This window comes from Dromiciops gliroides, chromosome 2 (genome assembly GCF_019393635.1).
Source record: "Dromiciops gliroides isolate mDroGli1 chromosome 2, mDroGli1.pri, whole genome shotgun sequence".
Taxonomy (NCBI): Eukaryota; Metazoa; Chordata; class Mammalia; order Microbiotheria; family Microbiotheriidae; genus Dromiciops; species Dromiciops gliroides.
In genome coordinates this window covers 484,892,935-484,914,708 of record NC_057862.1, presented here as the reverse complement: position 1 = coordinate 484,914,708, position 21,774 = coordinate 484,892,935, and the positions used below count along the sequence as shown (strand labels likewise).

Genomic DNA, 21,774 nt, shown 5'->3' with positions numbered 1-21,774 from the left:
GAGAAGGGTAAAGGGAATATCTACAAAAGTGTAAAAACAAACTATACCCGCAAAATATCATAAGAAAAAAGAAATGTGGAATCCTGGAAAGGGATCATAGAATAAAAGATTCCAGAGCCAGACTGGCGTCTTAGAGGTCATCTGGTCCAAACCCTTTCACCTTACAGATGAGGAAAGAGGGTATCTAACTTGCCCAAGGCCACACTAGTAGAAAAGTAGATCTGGGACTCAAAAGCCAGGTCAACTGACTCCACACCCAGTGTTCTTTTCACTGCACCACAGCTCTGCCAAGGGATGGTCAACAATTTCATGGCCATGTAACAAACGTATAAATAAAATCTACTTTGAAGCTTTTGCTGAGTAATATCTTTGTGCTTTGAGTTTTTCTGATGAAAGTTATGTTAAGGGTTTAATTTGGTATAAATGGGATTAAGTATTTCACCTTTGTCATTTGTACTCCATAAAATGATGATCCTGACAATAAAAGTTGTTAAGAGATGAAAAACAAAATGAAACATCTATACATACTGAGAGTTTCCACCAATAATACATTCATTAGATACCTTGGGCCTCTGATCTGCTCTTCTTCACCCCCCCCCCTTCCAAAAATGAATTCAACTTGTCACAAAATGTAAACATATAATCCAGTTAGGTTATAAAACATGCCAACCACTTCTTATAAATGACTACGCTGTGAGTGCAGGTGAACTTGAGGGCTCAGAGGAAATATGTCTTGGAATTCCTCACAGATGGGCCAGTCTATCTGACATTACAGAATGAGATTAAAGAGAAGAGACTCCCAAATTCTCCTCTCTTGCTCATTATTCAGCATAATTAAGTTGTGTGTCTTTGAAGGGTAGGGAATAAACAAATAAGTTATGGAATTTACTTTTATAGTCTCTGCCCAGAACTGTTGGATTGATGAAAACAATCCTTTCACCTAAGCCACCTAAGTTTTTTTTTGTTTGTTGTTGTTGTTTTTAAGTTAGTTTGTGACTCCCACACCAGAAAAAAAAAAAGTCTTCTTTAAGAAAGCTAAGGACCAGGAACAAGAAATAAATTTTCCTTTTATTTTGGCTGGTTGTCACTTTCTCCTCATGACTATGTTCCCCATAAAATTCAAAGTCCAATAGAAAAGAAACTTTTGGGGGCAGCTAGGTGGCACAACGGATAAGCACTGGCTCAGGATTCAGGAGGACCCTGCGTTTAAATCTGTCCTCAGACACTTGACTCTTATTAGTTGTGTGACCTTGGGCAAGTCACTTAACCCTCACTGCCCTGCCACCCAAAAAAAAGAAAAAAAGAAAGAAAACTTTTTGAGGGTAGTACACATATTTCTTCTTGTCTTCGTACTCCATTGTCTAAGACCTTATATTGTAGCAGATATTTGTTAAATGTTGCTGGTTTCGATTAGAAGTCATGCTTTGGACACTGGCTTTTGCTAAACTCAAATTACTTGGGTGCACCTACTTATTGGACAGAGACAACAACAGCTTCTACTTAGCAGAGGGAGAAATATATATTGATTGGCTCAGAAGTAACTAGAATGGAGAGAGATTGGAAACCAGAATCAGTTTAAGAAACTAGGGATATTTATCCTAAAGAAGACTTAAGAGGAAGACTGGGGTGGGGGTCTGGGCAGGAATTGATAAGAAAGAAGTTATATAAAGCTGTCCAGAGTGAATAATGTGTTTCGTTTTTCTTTTTAAATTTTTTTGGTGGAGCAATGAGGGTTAAGTGACTTGCCCAGGGTCACACAGCTAGTAATTGTCAAGTATCTGAGGCTGGATTGAACTCAGGTCCTCCTGAATCCAGGGCTGGTGCTTTATCCACTGCACCCACCTAGCTGCCCCATGAATAATGTGTTAAGTGGTACATGGCTGGACACCTGACCAGTTTCTTGCGGATGGGATTCCATTCTTACAGAGAGGATTACCCTCTAGCCCGATGCCCTCTGGTGTCCCTTCCAGCTTCTTAAGTCCAGAGTTTGTGAGAGCTTTCCAGATCTGTGACTCTGGGCCTCAGCTGTCCAATACCATAAATATTTGTGCTGTATGTAGCTAACTCAAAAAACAAGGCAAAAGGTCATAGCTGCAGAGGGAAAGCCAACTTTCCCCTTCATCCCCCTTCAGGCTACTGAGAGAAGGAGAACCCATAATGCACATAACTGACCACTACTCCCCTGTTCAAAAAGCACTGGTGAGTCGTTTTTGTCTCTAGAATAGCATACAAAACTTCTTAGCCTGGTATTTCAGGCTCTCTGAAATCTGACTCTCACCCACCTTTCCAAGCTTGTTTCACATTATTCTTTTCTCACTCTTGCATTCTAGTCAAACTGATTAACTGTTTACTCTTTGACCTCTGACATTCCATCTCCCTCTCTCATTCCTGGAATGTACTCCCCTCTTCACTTATGCTATGCTGAAATCCTTATTTTCCTTCAAGACCAAGCTCAGGTGCCACGTTCTGAAAAACCTTCCCCATAGACCTAGGTAAGAAGATTCTCTCCCTCTTTAAATGTTTCCAGATAATTTTTCTGACTTGTTTCCCATCACTGGCTCCCTTGTATTCTTCCAATTTTCATACATGTTATATCCCCTCCCTGCCACCACCACCATTAATGGTAAAATTCCTTGAAGGTCAAGGACTGTACTCTTTTTCATCTTTGCTTCCTAGGCATTGTAGCACAGTGACTTCTGTGTAATAGGCAATTAACAAGTGTTTATTAAACTGAATTATTGAGAGAGAGAAGCCCTTAAGTAAGTAGCTGTGTCTACAATTTGCTGCTCTTACCATTTTGAATGTGAAGCTATGTAACAAGGCCAAACCATCAAACCAATGATTATATGTAGTCTCTCCAATCGTGTGCATCCCAGGGCCATTCCGGAGGAGAGTCCCATGAAGCCAAGTTGGCAACTCACCTAGAAACAGAAAGAATAGTTTACTTTCATTTTCGAGATTAGAACTGAGCCACTGAAAAAAAGTATGACACAAATAGAAGTCACAAAGCCCCGAATGTGTAAAATCCAAAACATTAGAAATGAGTGTTTACAGGTGGATACTGGTTTTTCACTAGGGACTATTAGCACATCAAAATTAAGCCTGTTCTACACCCCAAGGTTGGTTTTCTCTCAATTTTGTATGCCTCTAGTGAGAGTGGGTCAAATAAGAAAGTATTAGATTATCATTAGCACACTCTATTCTTAAATGTTAAAAGATAATTAATTCGTTAGAGATCATAGGTTTATAGAGTTAGACCTAAGGAATAAACTTAAAGGTTATCTAGGTTATCAAGACAGCCCCTCCACAATTTACAGATGGGGGAAACCAGAGGTCTAGAGAATGCAGAGATATTGGTATCAGGGTGCAGAGTGAATAGAATGATGGACTTGGGGTCAGGAAAACCTGAGTTCAAATCCTACCTCTGGCATTAACTATAAGAAATCTTCTTAGACATCTTTAAAAATAAAATCTGTCAGAGGACTACCTATGTGATCCTAGACAAGTCCACTTAACATCTCTCAGCCTCAGTTTCATCATGTATAAAGTAATAATAACAATAGCACCTACCTAACAGGGTTGTTGTGAGGATTGATCAAATAGTATCTGTAAGGCATGCTCAGGCAAAACTATGGAGTGCAGCTGAACCAGATTAAAATATATTAAGGAAATGTTTAACAAAATAAATAAAAATACAAGATAATGTTAAGTTATAATTTTCTAAGCTATATGTGACCTCCATTTGAATTTGACTCTACTGATGTAAAGCATTTTGCAAACTCTAATATGCTATCATTGTTATTATTATTGCCCAAGGTCACTTAGGTAGCCCTGACAGCTCTTATTTTGAAAGAAGATTCTTCAGTCTCCAAACACTAGTTACAAAGCCAGTCTTTCTTTCATTATGTTCCTTACTGGCACCAGTACCTTTAGTAATGACAACCAAGCCAACTATTACCATGCCAACATGCAGAAGGCCAAAACCTCTCTCTTTCCCACTTATGTTCTGGAACCAAAGAAAATCCACAAGCTGTTCTCATCACTGGTTATAAATTATGCTGCTTCCTCCCAGGTCTGAGTGACACTGACCTACTTAGGTACCTGTCTAGTAGTTTAGAATTAGTTACTTTTCCCAACAGCCTAAGGGATATACAATAAAAGTGGCATCAGCCAGAAAGGGAGATCATAAAGAAAGGCCTGAACTGAATTCAATACATCAATTAGTTAAATGCCTACTGTACCCAATGCCTTGGTAAAGGATGAAGGGAGTAAAGCATGAAGTCTAATAGGGGGTGTTCGCCTTCGAGAAGAATTAGTAGATGTGTATGACATATACAAATATGTGAAAGTATATATGTGCATAAATAAAGGTACTTATATATGTGAGTATCTATATAGGAGGGTTTGTATGCATGTATGAGTTTGTGTGCATGTTCCTAGCCCATTCTCCTTCAGACTTCCTTATCCTCAGTTTGCCCAAAGGTTTCATCCATCAGAGACAGCCCAAGTTTTCCACCATATCTAACATTTCTTACCTCTAATTTTGGCTCTCAAAGGCTCTGCTGCTCCTTCTTGTTCTTGCCAAAGATCATATCCATGGCAGGGGAGAGAATGTATTGCTGCTGGTTCCTGATGAGTAACAACAATGACAATATAATTAGAGGAAGGAGAAATGGACTGGAAAGCTAGCCTTTTCGGTCCTTCACCCTCGAAATCCTTGTTCTCCCTTTTTTTCCTTCCCTTCCCAGCTCTGTCTTCTGCCCTCCTCTTGCTTCTCTGTCTTTATCCGGCCCTTCTTCCTTCACAAATTACTAGTGCCTTTATCTCTCTTTCTGCACACGCACTCTTTATTTATAAAAGGTCTTGACCGAAGGTCAATTGCCCGTCACTCTTTCCTAGCTGATTTTTAATGTTCTATGCACTCTGCAGTTTGTCATCAAATTCAGGAACTAAACTCAGTGGTATAGAAGAGTGCAGAGAAAAACCAAGCTACCGGGGCTTAATCGTGCTTGTGGAAAATTTCAGCACTAAGTTGTACTTGCTTACAAACACAAAGTACAAGGGGTGAGCCTTTAGGATGTTGATCCTGAGGGCAATGGAATTCAGGAAGCCTAGAAGAGACTTGGTGTAGCACATCACCCAAGTCATTCCTTCTGGCATCAGGACATCACAGCATTAGCTGGGATCAGGCAAAACTGTGGAATTAAAAAAAAAATAAAACCAGGGTTCTTAAACTAGGGTGCATGGAGTTGGGGGGTCTATGAACTTGGATCGGAAAAAAACTCAACTTTTTTTTACTAACCTCTAACTGAAATTTAGCATTTCCTTCAAATATTTAAAAACATTATTCTGAGGAGTCCATAGGCATCACCCAACTGCCAAAGGTATCCATAACACAAAAGAAAGATTAAGAGGCCACTTCTATAGAAAGTCACTGTTTCAGAAAAAAAAAAAGGCAAATCAGAGCCAATGAATATAAAGCACAATCACTTTTTTAAAAAAGAGAAACCTAAAAAACTTTCTGCTTCTTTACTTTAAAAATTAAAACAGGAAATAACCTATTCAATTAGGGTGGTGAAAAAAAATGGCAACTTATTTTCAGTACTTATTGCCAATTAGCAAGAAAGGCAGAAGGTAGAAGGAGAGAGGAGGAAAAAATCAAGAAAAAGATGACTGAGCCTGGGAAAGCAGAAAGGGAAAGAGGGAAACCATAAGTAGAAAGTACTTGTATAAGTACTTAAGAGAAGATATAGCCTGCCCAGATCAGGTGGTCCATCAGTAGGAGAAAGTGGTTTTGGTCAAGGACAGAACCATAATGTGCAGATATAGAAGATACAGAAGAGAATCTTGGGCTAAAAATCAGGGAATTTTGACCACGATGGGATTCTGTCCCAATTCTATCCACAAGTGAAACCTGAATGCCAAACTTGTGAATTTGTAGCAATCCGGTACTTGATGAGGACAACTTAATAAATCAATTTGAGGGGGGTGGTGTGGAGAACACTGGGGAGGGAACAAATGGCTTTTGAACTGTTGGGTACTGGGATTACAGTTTTAAAATATATTTCCTTTATGCCCGTCAGGACTGAACAAGACAAAACACCACTGGTTCAAAAAAAATTGTTTTAAATGAATGCTGGAAAGATTGACACAAAGTAGAAATGGAACTAATGTGGTTATTAAATACATTTCCAATGTTAAAATAGTAAAGTTTTTAGTTTTTAATATTTAAAGATAATTACATACATTATTATTAAAAATAAAAGAGCACATAGAGAGGTCAGCTCATCAGGTGTGATACCACCCACCTGCAGAGTGAAGAAGTTAGACTTGGTGTTGAGGTTTCTTCCAGCTTTATATCTATGATTCTAATGATATTCCTATTATGCTATACTCCAGTGACCAGATGCTCAATATCCACTTTCCATGTTTTCCTCATTCTCAGGATCAAGGTAAATTTGAGAAATTAAATTAGTCACCAGAGGTTGCTTGGTGAGTCATACGAAGATCATCAGATGGTTTCATACAAGCTGTGGTAGAGCCTGGAGTGGAATACCTGTTCCAACATAGTCCAAGCCATAACAGGGTGAGGCAAATGGAAGTGCTTGCCCAGGGCACCCAAAACAGAGAAAATTATATAAAATATGCATGTATACAAAGATGCTCAAGGAAACATCCATAAAATATATACATCTACTATTCAACAGTACTTTGTGCTATTATACATAGAGGCACAATTTTGTATTTTCACTTAAAGAGCAAAATTAGGTACTTGTGAATCTGACTTAAGGTCATACCTTCTAATGACAAGATACTGAAATCTGCCGGATATGCCATATCTCTCTTGCTTGCTCAATGATGGGAGAACATGACAAATTCTTATTGTTGAGTTTTTCCTTTTTCCACTATTGTAGGACCATGAAAAGAGCACTAGTTCTGGAGTCAGAGGACCTAGGTTCAAATCTTGCCTCTGATGTATACTAGTTGGGTAAATCACTTAAACTCCTAAGGTTTGTTTCCTCACTTGTTTTTGTTGTTGTTGTTGTTGTTTGTTTGTTTTTATTTTTGCGGGGGCAATGAGGGTTAAGTGACTTGCCCAGGGTCACACAGCTAGTGTCAAGTTGTCTGAAGCAGGGATTTGAACTGCAGGTCCTCCTGAAATCCAGGGACCAGTGCTTTTTACTGCAACCCCCTAGCTGCCCCCGTAGTTTCCTCACTTGTAAAGAGAGAGGGGTTTTGAGACTAGAGTAGCCCGTGGGGGGTCCTCTGCAGCTCCTATCTATTGCTTCTATGATTCTCACTGGTCTCTAAAGCGCCTCTTGCATGAGAGCACTTTGACACAAAGGTTAGAAGGATAGTTAACAACACTGCATGCAGAGGCAGAGATACCTGAGAGAGCTCGACAACTAGAGCATCAGACTAAATCTAAGAAGATCAAATGCAATAGAGATGATTGTTAAATGTTACAACTTATAGTGAAAAAAAATCAACTTCACAAGTAAAAGAGAATGGGTAACCTATGATTAGACAACAGTTTGTCTGAGAAAAAAAAATCCTGTAGGTTTTAGTGAACCACAGCTCAATATAAAGCAGCCCTGGGATGTGGCAGTAAAAAAAAAATGTGAATTTAATCTTTGGCTGTATTAAAAGAGGCATGGGGAAGCGATAGTTGTACTCTTTTCTACTTTCATTAGACCTCACCTGGAGTACTGAGTTGAGCTCTGAGTGCCAGTTTATGAAGGACACTGATAAGCTGGAAAGTATCCAAAGGAGGGTAACCAAGGTAAAGGACCTTGATTCCATGTCATCTGAGGATCATTTGAAAGTACTAAGCATGTTTAGTCTGAACAAGAGAAGACTAGAGGATCCATAGAGCTCTCTTCATAATTCAGAAGGTTGTCACTTGTTCTTTCTGGTCCTGTAGGGCAGGGCCAGGAAAAAAATGGATGTAAGTTGCAAAGAGGCCAAGTTAGACTAGATGTGAAGAAAAACAAGCTAACAATTGTTCAGTCATGTCCAACTTATGTGTTTTTCTTGGCAAATATACTGGAGTGGTTTGCCATTTCCTTCTCCACTGTGTCCTCATTTTACAGATGAGGAAAATGAGGCAAACAAGGTTAAGTGACTCGCCCATGGTCACAAAGCTAGTATATGTCTGAGGCCAGATTAGAACTCAGATCTTCCTGACTCTAGGCCTAGTACTCTATCCATTGCATCACCTATCTGCTCTAACAATTAGAGACATCCAGAAGTAGAAAGGGTTTCCTTAAGAGACCCTTTCCTTGGAAGTCTTCAAACAGAGTTTGGGCTGCCACTTGTCAGATATGTTAAAGTTGCAGTATTCCTTCCATGTATGGATTAGCCTAGATAGCCGCTAAGGGCTCTTCTCTCTTTTTTTTTTTTTAATGGGGCAATGGGGTTAAGTGACTTGCCCAGGGTCACACAGCCAGTAAGTGTCAAGTGTCTGAGGCCGGATTTGAACTCAGGAACTCCTGAATCCAGGGCTGGTGCTTTATCCACTGTGCCACCTAGCCGCCCCATAAGGGCTCTTCTAACTCTCAAATTCTGTGATATTCTTTCTATGATTCACTTTCTTATGGTAGGCAGCTTTTAAAGGGATGGCTTCATTTTAGGAGGCTCTTTATTTCTGAAAACATCCTGGTTTAACAATCCAGTTACAAACCATACTTGGCAGGTTGTGCCACACTGTTCACACATGTTCCCACTTCCTCTACCCCAAAATGGTGGGCTTCCTTCTCCCTTGAAGAGTAGGAGAAGTCTGATGTAAACATCCCTGGTCTTCCAGGAATTGAAGTCAAGATCCCTGGCTATACTTTGCAAGATTCTACTCTCTTCTTTTTTCATAAAATCAGTATAGGATTTGTCCTTGTTCTATTCTAACAGTATGTCCCCTATTTTTCATGGTTTCTCAGTACCATGCAAAAATGATGATGATACAATAAGCAGAATATATATGGAGAATTTAAGTTTTCAAAGCACTTTACAAATAATATCTCAGCTGATGTTCACAACCAACCCTGGGAGGAAGGAGCTATTAATATCCCCTTTTTACAGATAAGTAGACTGAGGCTGAGAAAGATTAAGTGTCTTGCCAGGGTCACACAGTTTAGGAATATGAGGCAAGATTTGAACTCATTTCTTTCTGACTCAAGTCAGTCAAGTGCTCCTAGCCTTGAAGACTGCTGGACATTGGACTTTCTGACTCCAATACTTAGCTGCCTCCTGGCCTGCTTGCCTTGAAATCAAAGGCAATTAGGTACTTTCTGCTATCTTCCCACTTATTTTGTACATCAGATGCTTATTAGACATTTTTATTACGTCATTTCTAATCCAAAGATCATTCCTCCTCAGCAAATAAAAATAGAAACAATAACAACTCCAGAGGATTGTAGAGCAGTACTGTGTAGAGTGATGCCTTCTTCCATCTGTTATTATCATCCCCTGCCACTAACATTGGTTTCTAGTTCTATTATACTTAGTTATGTAGATATTGTATTCTCCAATAGAATGTAAACTCTTTGAAGGCAAGGGCTATTCATTTTGGTTTCATTATCCTCAGTGGTCTAACACAATGCCTTGCCCAGAGTAGATATATAAAGGATGCCAAATAACCAATGATTTTGTTCCTGGAAAAATATGCATAATAAAGGCAGAATACAGACCAAAGGTTGGCACATGTAAATTAAACATGGCCCTTTGTTCTTCCCCCCTAAATTTAATGCCAATGAGAAAGAAACACGGAAGTTGTGGAAGTCTTACCCCCTCAATCCCAAAATAGGTCTTGTGATGTTCTTTGGGGTAGAGTCCTCAGATGTGTTTTGTTAATTCAGATTGAAAACTGCAGATTTAGGAGGAGTTTTAAGGAATTTATAACTTCAAGTCAAATAGTTGGTTTGGCTCAGGACTTTTGATCCAGCACCAGTGGAGGAGGAGAGACAAAACAACAATCTTCTCGGGGTCTCTTGGTGGCTTTTACTGGCTGCCTAGATGAGTGTAATGGCTCAGAGACCTCAGCTATGCATACAAAGACCTTTAGCTCTACCCTCACCAAAGGCTTCTTTCTGAGCACCAGGGAGCAGGCTGAACAGCTGAAGCTCAGGAAACACGAAGGCCCATTCACTGAACCGAACCGAATGGTCCTAACGGAGTGAATACAGGGGCAAGGAAGATGTAACCCACTTTTGAGCATGCTCAGTTCACCTACCATGTGGGGGGGCGTGGCAGAGTTTGTCTCCTTGATTGGTCCTCTGTGTCTGTAAAAGTAGTGGCGCCTGCGCTCTTCACCCTCTTTTCTGCGTTCTTAGGCCTTCCTCATAGCTGCTGGGTTCGCCTGAAGGTGCAAACTGAAGATAAATACCACAAAGCAGAAACAAATATCGCCAGGCTCGTTTCTCAGAATGAGGGGTAAAAGAGGGAGAGCTTCCGAGGCAGTTCCTGGCAACCAAGAGCAGCATTGAAAAGCCGGGCAGGAAGATGGTGGAAAGAGAAAGCAAGCTGCCTAGTCTTGCAGGTTTTTTTGTTTTTTGTTTGTTTTGGGTGAGGCAATTGGGGTTAAGCGACTTGCCCAGGGTCACACAGCTAGTAAGTGTTAAGTGTCCGAGGCTGGACTTGAACTCAGGTCCTCCTGAATCCAGGGCCAGTGCTCTATTCACTGCGCCGCCTAGCTGCCCCTCACCAGTTTTTAAAAACCAAGGCCGCCAAAGGAGGCCACTTCACTCACGTGGTTATGAGGCAGCAGTCTCCGCGTGGGGCAAACTAGGCCTGCTCAAAAGCTGAGCTACAGAGAGAAGATAGGGACAGCATGACTACCCAGCACAGCATATTCTTAGTGCTTTAAGGGAAGGGCCGTTTGGAGGCCCTGGGAGGTCAGTAGAATGACAGGTCATTTTATAGGGGCGATCAGACACAGGTTAATCATGAAGAGAAGCTCTGTGACTTTATACTCTCCATCAGTCCATCAGAGCAGAGCCATGGCAACTTTGTAGTTTTTCTAGAAGGGTGCCAAATGGAGAGCCAAAGAAAGGTTGTCCCAGGTAGACCTTTTGGATTAGTCCAATGATAAAGTGGCTAGAGGTTAAGCGATGATGAGTCACAAGAAATGATCAAATGTTAACCTTTGTACATTCAATCTTTTGTAATTTACATGGCCCAACCTCCTAGTAAGTAATGGAAATAGATCTCCTCAATGTTTGTGCTGTTCTAGGAGGCTCTGCCATTCCCTAGCTTTATTTATAAACAGAGATAAGAATAGAGACAGCAGCATTACTCTGGGTAGGGAAAACTGGAATGGAAGGCTGCAGGGAGGCTTTCTGACCTTTGGTCAGTCGGGAAAGGCCATAGCAAGCACAGTTGACCAGGGTGCAGTTCTCTCTTCACATACCACTGAGGAGTAGCCCTTGTCATAAATATTGAAAACCCTCAGTGGTATGTGAGGAGAGAACTGCCGGAATGAGAGAATAAGCAGGAAATCTGAGAGCAAAAACTAATGAAACAAGTAAACTGGGTCTCAGGCTCCTTTGTCATTGAGGGCATTGGACCAGATACATTTAACAATATAAATTAAGCTCCTACTCTTTGTAGTATGCTGTCCTGTGTAAATGACACAGTCCCCACCTTCAAAGAGCTTTCATTCCATTGTGATGATCTCTAAGTCCTTTTCCAGCACTAACATTTTCTGTTCAGTGGGGGACCTATTACCTGAATACAGGAAAGTAGAAGAATGATACATCAGTGTTTACATTTGATCTTAGCTATTCAAGGACCCTCTGTGGTCTGATCTTTCCTGGCCTTTCTCCTTATGCTGTTCCCTTCACCTCTTTGCAGATAAACTGGGAACCCCTCTCGATCCCCTCATTCTTACCCTGTCTTCTCCCATTCTTGGCCTTTGCCTTTGTTCCTGTCTCCTCTATGCCTTGAATGTATTCCCCATTCTCACTTTGATTTCCCATCTCCATCTGTTGCAGTCTTTCATGATTCAAATTCAAATATGCGTCTCTAGAGAAGCGTTCTTAGAGTTCTTCTCTTTCCACTTAATGTATTCTTTCCTCTTCAAGTTTCTTGCAGCATTTTATCTGGATCTTTCCTTTGCATGATCTTAATTCTCTTCTATCAGAGTTATGTCAGTCTTACCACCATTACCACTATAAGCACTTTGAGGACAGTACTTATCTCATACCTAGCTTTGTATCCCAGTACCTAACACAAGGCCTTACCCATGGCAGTACCTAATAAATGTTTCTTCAATTAATTCATTTTCATTTAATTTAGTCTGGGGCAGCTAGGTGGCGCAGTGGATAGAACACTGGCCCTGGATTCAGGAGTACCCTGAGTTCAAATCTGGCCTCAGACACTTAACACTTACTAGCTGTGTGACCCCTGGGCAAGTCACTTAAACCCCAATTGCCTCACTAAAAAAAAAATCATTTAATTTAGTCAATAGCAGTTGGAATGAAATAGTTAAAGGTTAGGTGTAGGGGATGGGAATGGGGTGTCTGGAGACAAACCAAGAAATCAGCTGAACTTAGCATACTGGACTTTGGAGGCAGGAAGACCTTAGTCTGAATCTTGTGTCAGTGGCATACTCACTGTGTGACCCCAGGCAAGGCATTTACCTTCTCTCAGCCTTGGTTTCTTCATTTTACAGATAAGGATAATAATAGCATCTACCTCCCAGGGTTATTGTGAGGATCAAGTGAAATAATATTTGTGTAGTGCCTATGACAGTGTCTGGCACTAGCACATTGCTTAATAAATGCTGATTTCCTTCCTTCTATCCTTCCTTCCTCTCTCCTTCCCTCTCTCCTTCCTTCTTTCATTTCTTCCTTCATTCCTTCCTTTCTTTGTTCCTTCCTGCCATCCATCATAGATCTAGATGTAGAAGGGACTTCAGAAACCAAGAGAAAACCAAGGGGCAGCTAGGTGGCACAGTATATAAAGCACCAGCCTTGGGTTTAGGAGGACCTGAGTTCAAATCCAGTCTTAGACACCTGACCCTTACTAGCTGTGTAACCCTGGGCAAGTCACTTAACCATCATTCCCCGCCCCCTCAAAAGAGAAAAACATGACCCAGAGAATTAACATGACAAGCCCAAGGTCACAAGGGCAGTAAGCACTGCTTCCATTCTATTTAAAGCTTCAAGGATTACAAAGTCCTCACTATATACTGTCTCATTTGATCCTCACAGTGCTGTAATTATTATTATCTCCATTTTACAGGAAACTGTGACTTAGATTGGGGAAGTGACTTACTGGTTTGCTAAGTATGTATTGTCCTTCATACTCAAAGAAGATCAAAATGACATCATAACATCGAGATCAATGCACAGTGTGTCCAACTGTCTCTAATCAGAAACAATATGAACTTGGAAGGCTCCACCACAGGTTGGGCACAGTCTGTATGAACATTTAGGAGAGAGAAGTCTCTAAATTTGTGCATCTCACATTTCTTTTGAACTACTGCGGTTCTGCTTTGCTCATAGAGCACAGCGCCATCTTTGAGGCAGACATGCCATGTTGGATGGTCTTGTGCTAGTGTCTCCCATGTCTCACAATCAATACCAAAGTTCTTCAGAAACTTTGAAAGTGTCCTTCTATGTTTCTTCTTACCTCGGTGTAAGTGCTTGCCCTGTGTGAGTTCTCATAAAATAGTCTTTTAGGCAAACTTACATTTGCATTTGACAATATAGCCAACCAGTTGCAGCAGAGTTTATAAATGCTTGGCAGTTGATCTTGAGAAAGGACCTCAGTGTCTGGTACCATATTTTGCCAGGTGATCTTCATAATCTTCCTAATACAATAAAAATTGAAGCTGTTTGATTTTCTGGCATGGAGCTGTTAAGCTGCTCCAGGTTTCACAGGCATACAACAATGAGGTCAACACAGTGGCTCTGTAGACTTTCTGTTTGGTTGTCACCTTGAATACCGGTTCTCTCTCTCACCTTCTTTCAGAGCTCCCCAACACTGAACAAGCTCTGGCAATAAGTGCGTCACACTCATCGTCTATTTGTACATCTTTGGAAATATACTGCCAAGGTAAGTAAACTTATTCCACACTCTTTTTTTTTTTTTTTATGGTGTCGTCAGGCCCAAAATTAGCACAAGCAGAATTGATCTATACCCTGTTGCATTGCAGCCCCAGAGACAGCATTAGGTACACAATCATCTAAGAACAAAAAGTTGAGAGGGATGGAAAGAATCTTTAACTTAAAATTTAAAAAGAAAAGAATGTTAAAAATTAATAAATAATGATTTTTTTTAAAAAAGAAAGTTCCCATGAGCTTATGGAACATTAAAGAAACCATTCAGGTTGGAAGAAGGGTGTAGGGAATCAGTCTGTGCTAGAGAAGGCCGCTGACCGAAGGCCTTCGTCTCATTTAGGTTTCATCTTGTTGCCAGTAGGGAACGATTGAGATTAATGAGTAAACAATTAAAAGAACAAGTAGACCAGAGAGATTAAATAATATAGTCCACATTTATAGAGTACTTCCTTCCACAACAATTTGTAAGATAAGGTGTATAAAATATTATTACCCAATATTACAGATAAGGAACTGAGGACCAAAAAGGTTTAGTGGCTTGCCCATGGCTACACATTTAGTAAATGTTAAGATTTGGAATTCCTTGTGACCAAACAAGAGATAGAGAATATTATGAAATGCAAAATGGATCATTTTATTACATTAAATTAAAAGGTTTTGTACAAACAGAACAATGCAGCCAAGATTAGAAGTAAAGTAGAAAGCTGGGAAAATAATGTTGATAGCCAGTGTTTCTGATAAAGGCCTCATTTCTAAAATATATAGGGAAACTAAATCAAATATATAAGCATACCAGTCATTCCCCATTTGAGAAATGGTCCAAAGGATATGAACAGGCAGTTTTTCGATGAAGAAATCAAAGTTATCTATTGCCATAAGAAAAAAATGCTCTAAATCTATTGATTAGAGAAATGCAAATTAAAACAACTCTACCACCTTACATCTATCAGATTGGCTAAAAAAGGGAAAATAATAAATGTTGGAGAAGCCAGTTGGGAAATTGGAACACTAATACATGGTTGGTGGCGTTGTAAAGTGATCTAGCCCTTCTGGAGAGCAATTTGGAACTATGCCCCAAATGGCTTATGGGGCTGTGCCATACCATTTTGATTCAGTAATACCAAGACTAGGTCTGATTAATCCAAGAGATCATATAAACAAGGGAAACGGGGACCCACAGTACAAAATATTTATCAGCTGTTCACTTTGTTGGTGGCAAAGAAGTAGAAATTGGGGGGAGCCCATCTTGGGAAATATCTGAACAAGTTGTGGTATATGAATGTAATAGAATACTAATGTTTGGAAGAAATAATGAGAAGGCCAGATGTCAGAAAACTGGAAAGACTTAAATGGACTGATGCTGAGTGAAGTAAGCAGACCCAGGAGCACATTGTACACAGTAACAGCAACTTGTACAATGATCAACTGTGATACGACTTAGCTCCTCTCAGCAATACAATGATCCAAGACAATTCAAAGGACTCATGGTGGAAAATGCTCTCCACATCCAGAAAAAAAGAACTGTGGCATCTGAATGCAGATTGAACCATACTATTTCTATGCTTTTTTTCCTCTTTGAGGTTTTTCCCTTTTGTTCTGATTCTTCTTTCACAACATGACTAATGCAGAAATATGTTTAATGCGAACAATTATATATATATTAATAAACCTATATCATATTGCTTTCTGTCTTGGGGAGAGAGGAGAGAAGGGAGGGAAGGAGAAAAATTTTAGAATTCACAATCTATAAAAACAAATGTTGAAAAACTATCTTTACATGTAACTAGAAAAAATAAATACTACTAAGATTTAAAAAAAAAAATCTACAATTCCCATCCTGTACTCTTTTTTTTTTTTTGTAGGCAATGGGGGTTAAGTGACTTGCCAGGTCCACACAGCTAGTAAGTGTCAAGTGTCTGAGGCTGGATTTGAACTCAGGTACTCCTGAATCCAGGGCTGGTGCTTTAACCACTGCGCCATCTAGCTGCCCCCCCCCCCCATCCTGTACTCTTGATGGAATCAGGCTGTTGAGGCAGCACAGATTTGTAACCAATGTAGATCAAAGGTAGGATATAACAGACAGAAGCCAGGCCAAAGCTCAGGTGGGCCTGATATGTGAAGAATCAGATTAAAAGGGCTGAGAGAGAAGACAGAAGGAATGGGGGAGTACATACTACAGATTAGAGTAAAATGAAATTTTTCCTTCCCTCAAGTAAATGATGAAAAATGTATAATGGGGAATTGGAAATAGGGCTACCTAGCTAGCACTTCAGAAATTTGGAAGTAAATAAAAGAGTCTGTTCCAATCCTTTTTTCTTTATAGATGAGAAAACAACCCAGTCCTCTTAACATATTCTCCTATCATCTCCCACTCATGTGTTGCACAGCAATTGCCAAGTTTGTAGAATCTGCCTTTTCAATATTTCGTGCCTCTGGCTGTTCCTCTCTATACCACAACCACTTAAGCTTAATCCCTCTATCACCTCTTGCCTGTTTACTAACTCAAACATGAGGGGAAAATCATTGTGCAGAGGGTTCCATCTTTCTCATCAACATCTACTAACCCTACTGTTACCAAAGGCATATAGGACACACAGGAGCTTGGGCGTAGCAGCCCCCCCTAGACCACTGGTCTTAACTTCTAGTCCTGCCCTCATAACCATGATCTAAAGAAGCAAATCTTGGGGAGAAAGGGCCAGTCATTGCTACCAATTGATAACCAAGTGTGCTCACCGGGCAGACAAGGCAGCTAGGTAAAATTACAAGGCACTCTGAGGGAGTATGTGCCAGGCAAGTCAACCTACCCCATCACCACCTTGGTCACCATTTCCCCTTGGATCATGATTTAGAAAGCCCCCAACTCTGAACCCCGAAGAGCTTTGGGAATAGTAATGCTTCTAACAGAGTGCCCTTGGCCATGATTTTGGGAAGCACTCCTGGAGGAGATGCAACATGGTAACTTCTCCTGTAGCTGCTAAAGCACAGCTACTTACTGACTAGAAAAGAAGGTCCTTGCTACTAAACCCATGGACCGTGTTAACAAGTTATCATATCAGAAACTTATGATTTTGTCAATGGAAATTGCATTAAAGAAAAGGCCTTGTCATCTGCTTTGCTGCCACCTTCTACGGGGGACTACTGGGCTCTTTCTAGGTAACTTGCATCTGAACTCTTCCATATGTGTGTTCTCCCCCATTAGAATGTGAACTCCTTGAGAGCAAGGAATGTCATGTTTTTTCTGTTTTATCCTCAGCAATTACCACAGTGCTTTATATACAGTGGTCAATGCTTTCTTCAATTATTCCTAATTGTCTCCCTGTATCCAGTCTTTCTGCTTTTTAATCCATCCTCAACCAAGCTGCCAAATTAATATTCCTACTCCCCTGCTAAGTAGCTTCGTGTCTCCCCATATTTTATAGATAAAATACCAATCCCTTTGTGGCATTCAAACCCATCACAAATCTGACAACATTCTTATCTTTCCAGACTGATTGCACATCACTCCCTTTCACTTACATTCTAGCCAAACTGACCTATTCTGTTGTTCCCTATACATGTTATTCCATCTCCCACCTTCATGCTTTTTCACAGTGTCCCCCAAGCTTGAAAATCTCTATTCCACAGCGCTATCTTTTGGAACCACTAGCTCCCCTCAAGGATCAATTAAGTATTACCTCTTTCAAGAATCTTTGTTGATTGCCTCAGTTGTTCCCATCCCTACTCCAAATTATTGTGTATGGTATAGACTTTAAGCAGAGAAAACATTGTAGCACCAGATCTTCAATAAGAAGATAAAGTATCTTTCAAGTGTTAATCCATTTTGGGGGGGCAGGGCACTGAGGGTAAGTGACTTGCCCAGGGTCACCAGCTAGTAAGTGTCAAGTGTCTGAGGCCAGATTTGAACTCAGGTCCTCCTGAATCCAGGGCTGGTACTTCATCCCCAGGGCCAGTGCTTTATCCTCAAGTGTTCATCTTCCAGGGGCCTGCTACACCAGATCCTGAAAGTTCAAGAGGTATCCTGAGGGGTTGGAGTGTGTCTCTTCTCTATAACATCAATGAGAACTAGTGTTCTTCCCCACTCTTCCTGTTAAGTACCAATAACTATGTCCTCAGTTTCATTTAACCACTTGACATTAATGTACTTTTACAAAGGGATGTTAGTTTCACAGATATACCAATAACAAATGTACATATATTTTCTCCCAACATCTCAGGGACATCCTAATCTATCCACTATCCTACCTCACTGTTTGGAGAGCATAGATTCAGAATTAGCACAGTTCCTCCATAGCACCGGTCCCACCAATTCACATCTAGATGCTACATGACTGCTAGATGAGTCCTCATCTCAGTGACTACTGGACTGTGTTCAGAAGAATGCCTTTTGGCATTGATGCTATGCTGGCTGAAAAACGTATAGCATGGATATAGACTCCTCAAATCCCTACTGCAGGTCTCTCTTGGAATCCAGGAAACTCATTTTCCTGACTTTCTGAAACTCATAGGGTCATAGTCTCCAGTCCATTCAACTTTAATGGAAAAGAACCAAATGCTGAGGCAAAGGACGGAGGTACATTGCGTGGGGGCCACATGTTGGCTTCAGAGGGAGACAAGGAATCAAACCAAGAGTGAGCAACTGAAGGGAACAGCTGAAGCTCTGGTGGGCTAAGTGCTCTGAAGGCTCTACCAGTTCTGACTATGCAACCATTTCAGAAGCTGTCCTTCACCATGGGGTTAGTTGACGGGAACCAGTTACAGAAAGTCTACATATGTTCCAAAATCTCTCCAGGGGTACTTCCATTATAGAGGCTCCTAAAAGCAGGTTCCCCAACCTCTCCGTATGGTCAGTAACATCAAAGGCACTCTGTGTATGTGTCAGACTCCCATTACAAAGATATATATCCAAGATTTCAGCTGAGCCAGAATCTGGAGGTGGAAGAGGCTATAACCTAAAGGCATTCAGCAGATGCTATCTATCCAACAGAGTAGAATCTGACCAAGCAGTATCCTGCAGAGCCGCCACTGACCCATGAGAAGCAGACTCAACTAGTAGAAACAAGGAGAGAGCAGACCCCAGCTGGAACAATTAAGTAACATCTGTAAGAGATATTGGTGTGTTGGAGTTTTCCCTCCATATGTGTGCCTTAGCCATATGTTCCTAACATTTGTATATGAATCCCTACATATGCCCCACTCTTTCCACTAAAGCTATTCTATATTTGCAGGAGAATATGCTCTAGATCTGTTTAAAAAATATTTTGTTGCTATGTTTCCTAGTATAATATTAACAAAAATATCATGTTTTAACTAATTGTGGCTTCTAGTCCACTTATTAAAAGTAACGTATGTCTTGCCACTGAACTCCATTGACTCTGGAGGAGAGAGTGAGGCTGATGACTGTGCAGCTCTGCCTCACTTAAATCAATTCACTTGAAATTCGACATCACCTCCTGATGTCAATGGTCCTCTTCGAGAATGAAGGATCAACAACAACAACAAAAGTAAATGAATTTGTGGGGGCTTGTGAGTTATGTTTTTATAGGACGTGGACCTACAGGGTAGCCATCTCCTGGCAGACCTACTCTACAAAAATTTGTGGGTGTTCCTAGACACTACACTTAAAAGATGAAAAGTTTTGGAACAAAGTTGAAGCCAGTAGGTTTTTCAGTATTGCCAATTTTTCATACCTGTAAGCAACCCTTCCACATGACCAGTGTCTTAGTAGAATGTTCCAGCTCAAATCAACTGTTCCAAATATGCTTATTATTTTTCCTCAAAAATTCTTCTTCCCTCTGATTTAATTGTTTCTGCCTGTAGTACAACCATTCACTAGTCTCTCATATTCAAAGAGCTGGAGTTGCCTTCACTTTTCCTTCATCCCCAATTTTTCATACCTCACAGCTACCCTGGGCAAGGTTAAGTTTGGGATTTGAGCTGCACTTAAAGGCTGGATAGGAATCTATGGGTAAAGAGACAAAGGAAATACTTTGATCAAAAGCACAAGGGTAGGAAAGGTCACTTAACCTTGATCTGCCTCAATTTCCTCATCTGTAAAACAATTATTATAATAGCGCCTACCTCCAGGGTTGTAATGAAGATCAAATGAGAAACAATTGTAAAATGCTTAACATACTGCCTGGCACATTGTAAGTGCTATATAAATATTAGCTATTATTACTACTATTGTTTCTTATTAATCCACCATGTATTTATTCTTTCTTCTCTTGCTCCCACAAGAACTCAGACTTTTATTTTTACTGCCCTGGACTCTTGCAATAACTTCCTAGAGATTCTTTCTACCTCCATTCATTTTCCCTCTTCTGTCTTTCTTATGCATTCCTCTGCTCAAAATCTTTGGTGCCTCACTATTCTTTGCCAAGTAGAGTTTAAACTCCTTAGTCTGACATTTGAGTCCTTCTACATCAGGGACATCAATTGACCTTTCCAGATTTATCTCATATTTATTTCTCTCCCACACTCTAAGCCACTGACAAATTGCCCCTTCATCACATGATCTTTCCTTACCCTTGTGCTTTTGATCAAAGTATTTCCTTTGTCTCTTTACCCATAGATTCCTATCCAGCCTTTAAGTGCAGCTCAAATCCCAAGTCCTTTGTGAAGTCTTCCTTTGGTCTCCAGTACTGTCACTAATGGGCACAGCCAGGTGGCACATGAATAGAGTGCCAGATCTGGAGTCAGGAAGATCTGAATTCAATTCTGGCCTCAGACATTAGTAGTTGTATGACCCTGGGCAAGTCACTTCAACCCCGTTTTGCCCCAGTTTTCTCATATATAAAATGAGTGGAGAAGGAAATGGCAAAACTATTCCATTATCTTTGTCAAGAAAACCCCAAATGGGGGTCACAAAGAGTTGGACAGGACTGAACAACTACTTATCACTAATGAGCTGTTCCTTAGACCTCTGAGATCTAAGCTCTGTTTCTCTAATTAATTTTTTCATGTAATATTATGATTTATGTTATCTATCTCTGTGTCTTATCCCCTCATTAGTCTACAAGCTACCAGTAAGGCAGGGACTAAGTCACAGGATCATAGATTTAGAGTTGGAAGGACTTTAGAAGCCATTTATGCTAGGGTGTCACACACAAATAGAAACAGGGGTATAAATACGATCTCTGTGGTTGACATATGGACTTAGAAAACCACATATTAACATCCATGTTCTATTGTATTTTATTGTTGTCTAATGTGACATTTAACCTCTTTCCCAATTACCATTGGGGGGGCAGGGCAATGAGGTTAAGTGACTCTGCCCAAGGTCACAACAGCTACTAAGTGTTAAGTGTTGAGGTCAGATTTGAATCAGGTCCTCCTGTAGTCCAAGGCTGAGGTACTTGCTCCACTGAGCCACCTAGCCTGCACCCCCCCAATTACATTTTAATCTGGTTCCTGTATGACACTCATGTTCACTAGAGTGCAGACAGGGAAGAGGTGTTACCTTAGATCAGTGGTTGTCAAAGTGTATTCTGGGGACCCTGGGAGTTCCAGAGTTTGACAACACCTATTCTGCTTCAAACCCTTCATTCTACAAATGAGAAAACTGAGACCCAGAGAAGTTAAGTCACTTGGCTAAAGTCACACAGTCAATAGCAAAGGCAGGATGTGAACCCAGGTACTCTGACTCCAAATCCAACATTCTTTTCACTGTACCAAGAGTTCTTATCTACACTTTTTCAACCAGTCGGATAAACATTCA

General features: G+C 40.5%; 1 protein-coding gene across 1 annotated transcript in view; it reads right to left on the bottom strand.

Annotated features, from left to right (window-relative positions):
* The window catches only part of BCO1 (beta-carotene oxygenase 1), a 45,148-nt gene extending 40,535 nt beyond the window's left edge, over nucleotides 1–4,613 (bottom strand). Inside the window, 3 exon segments of the mRNA XM_043987504.1 lie at nucleotides 2,778–2,921; nucleotides 4,536–4,562; nucleotides 4,565–4,613. Of these exon segments, the coding sequence (XP_043843439.1) occupies nucleotides 2,778–2,921; nucleotides 4,536–4,562; nucleotides 4,565–4,598 (205 nt within the window). The 5' untranslated portion in view covers nucleotides 4,599–4,613.
* Nucleotides 4,614–21,774: the final 17,161 nt, after the last annotated feature.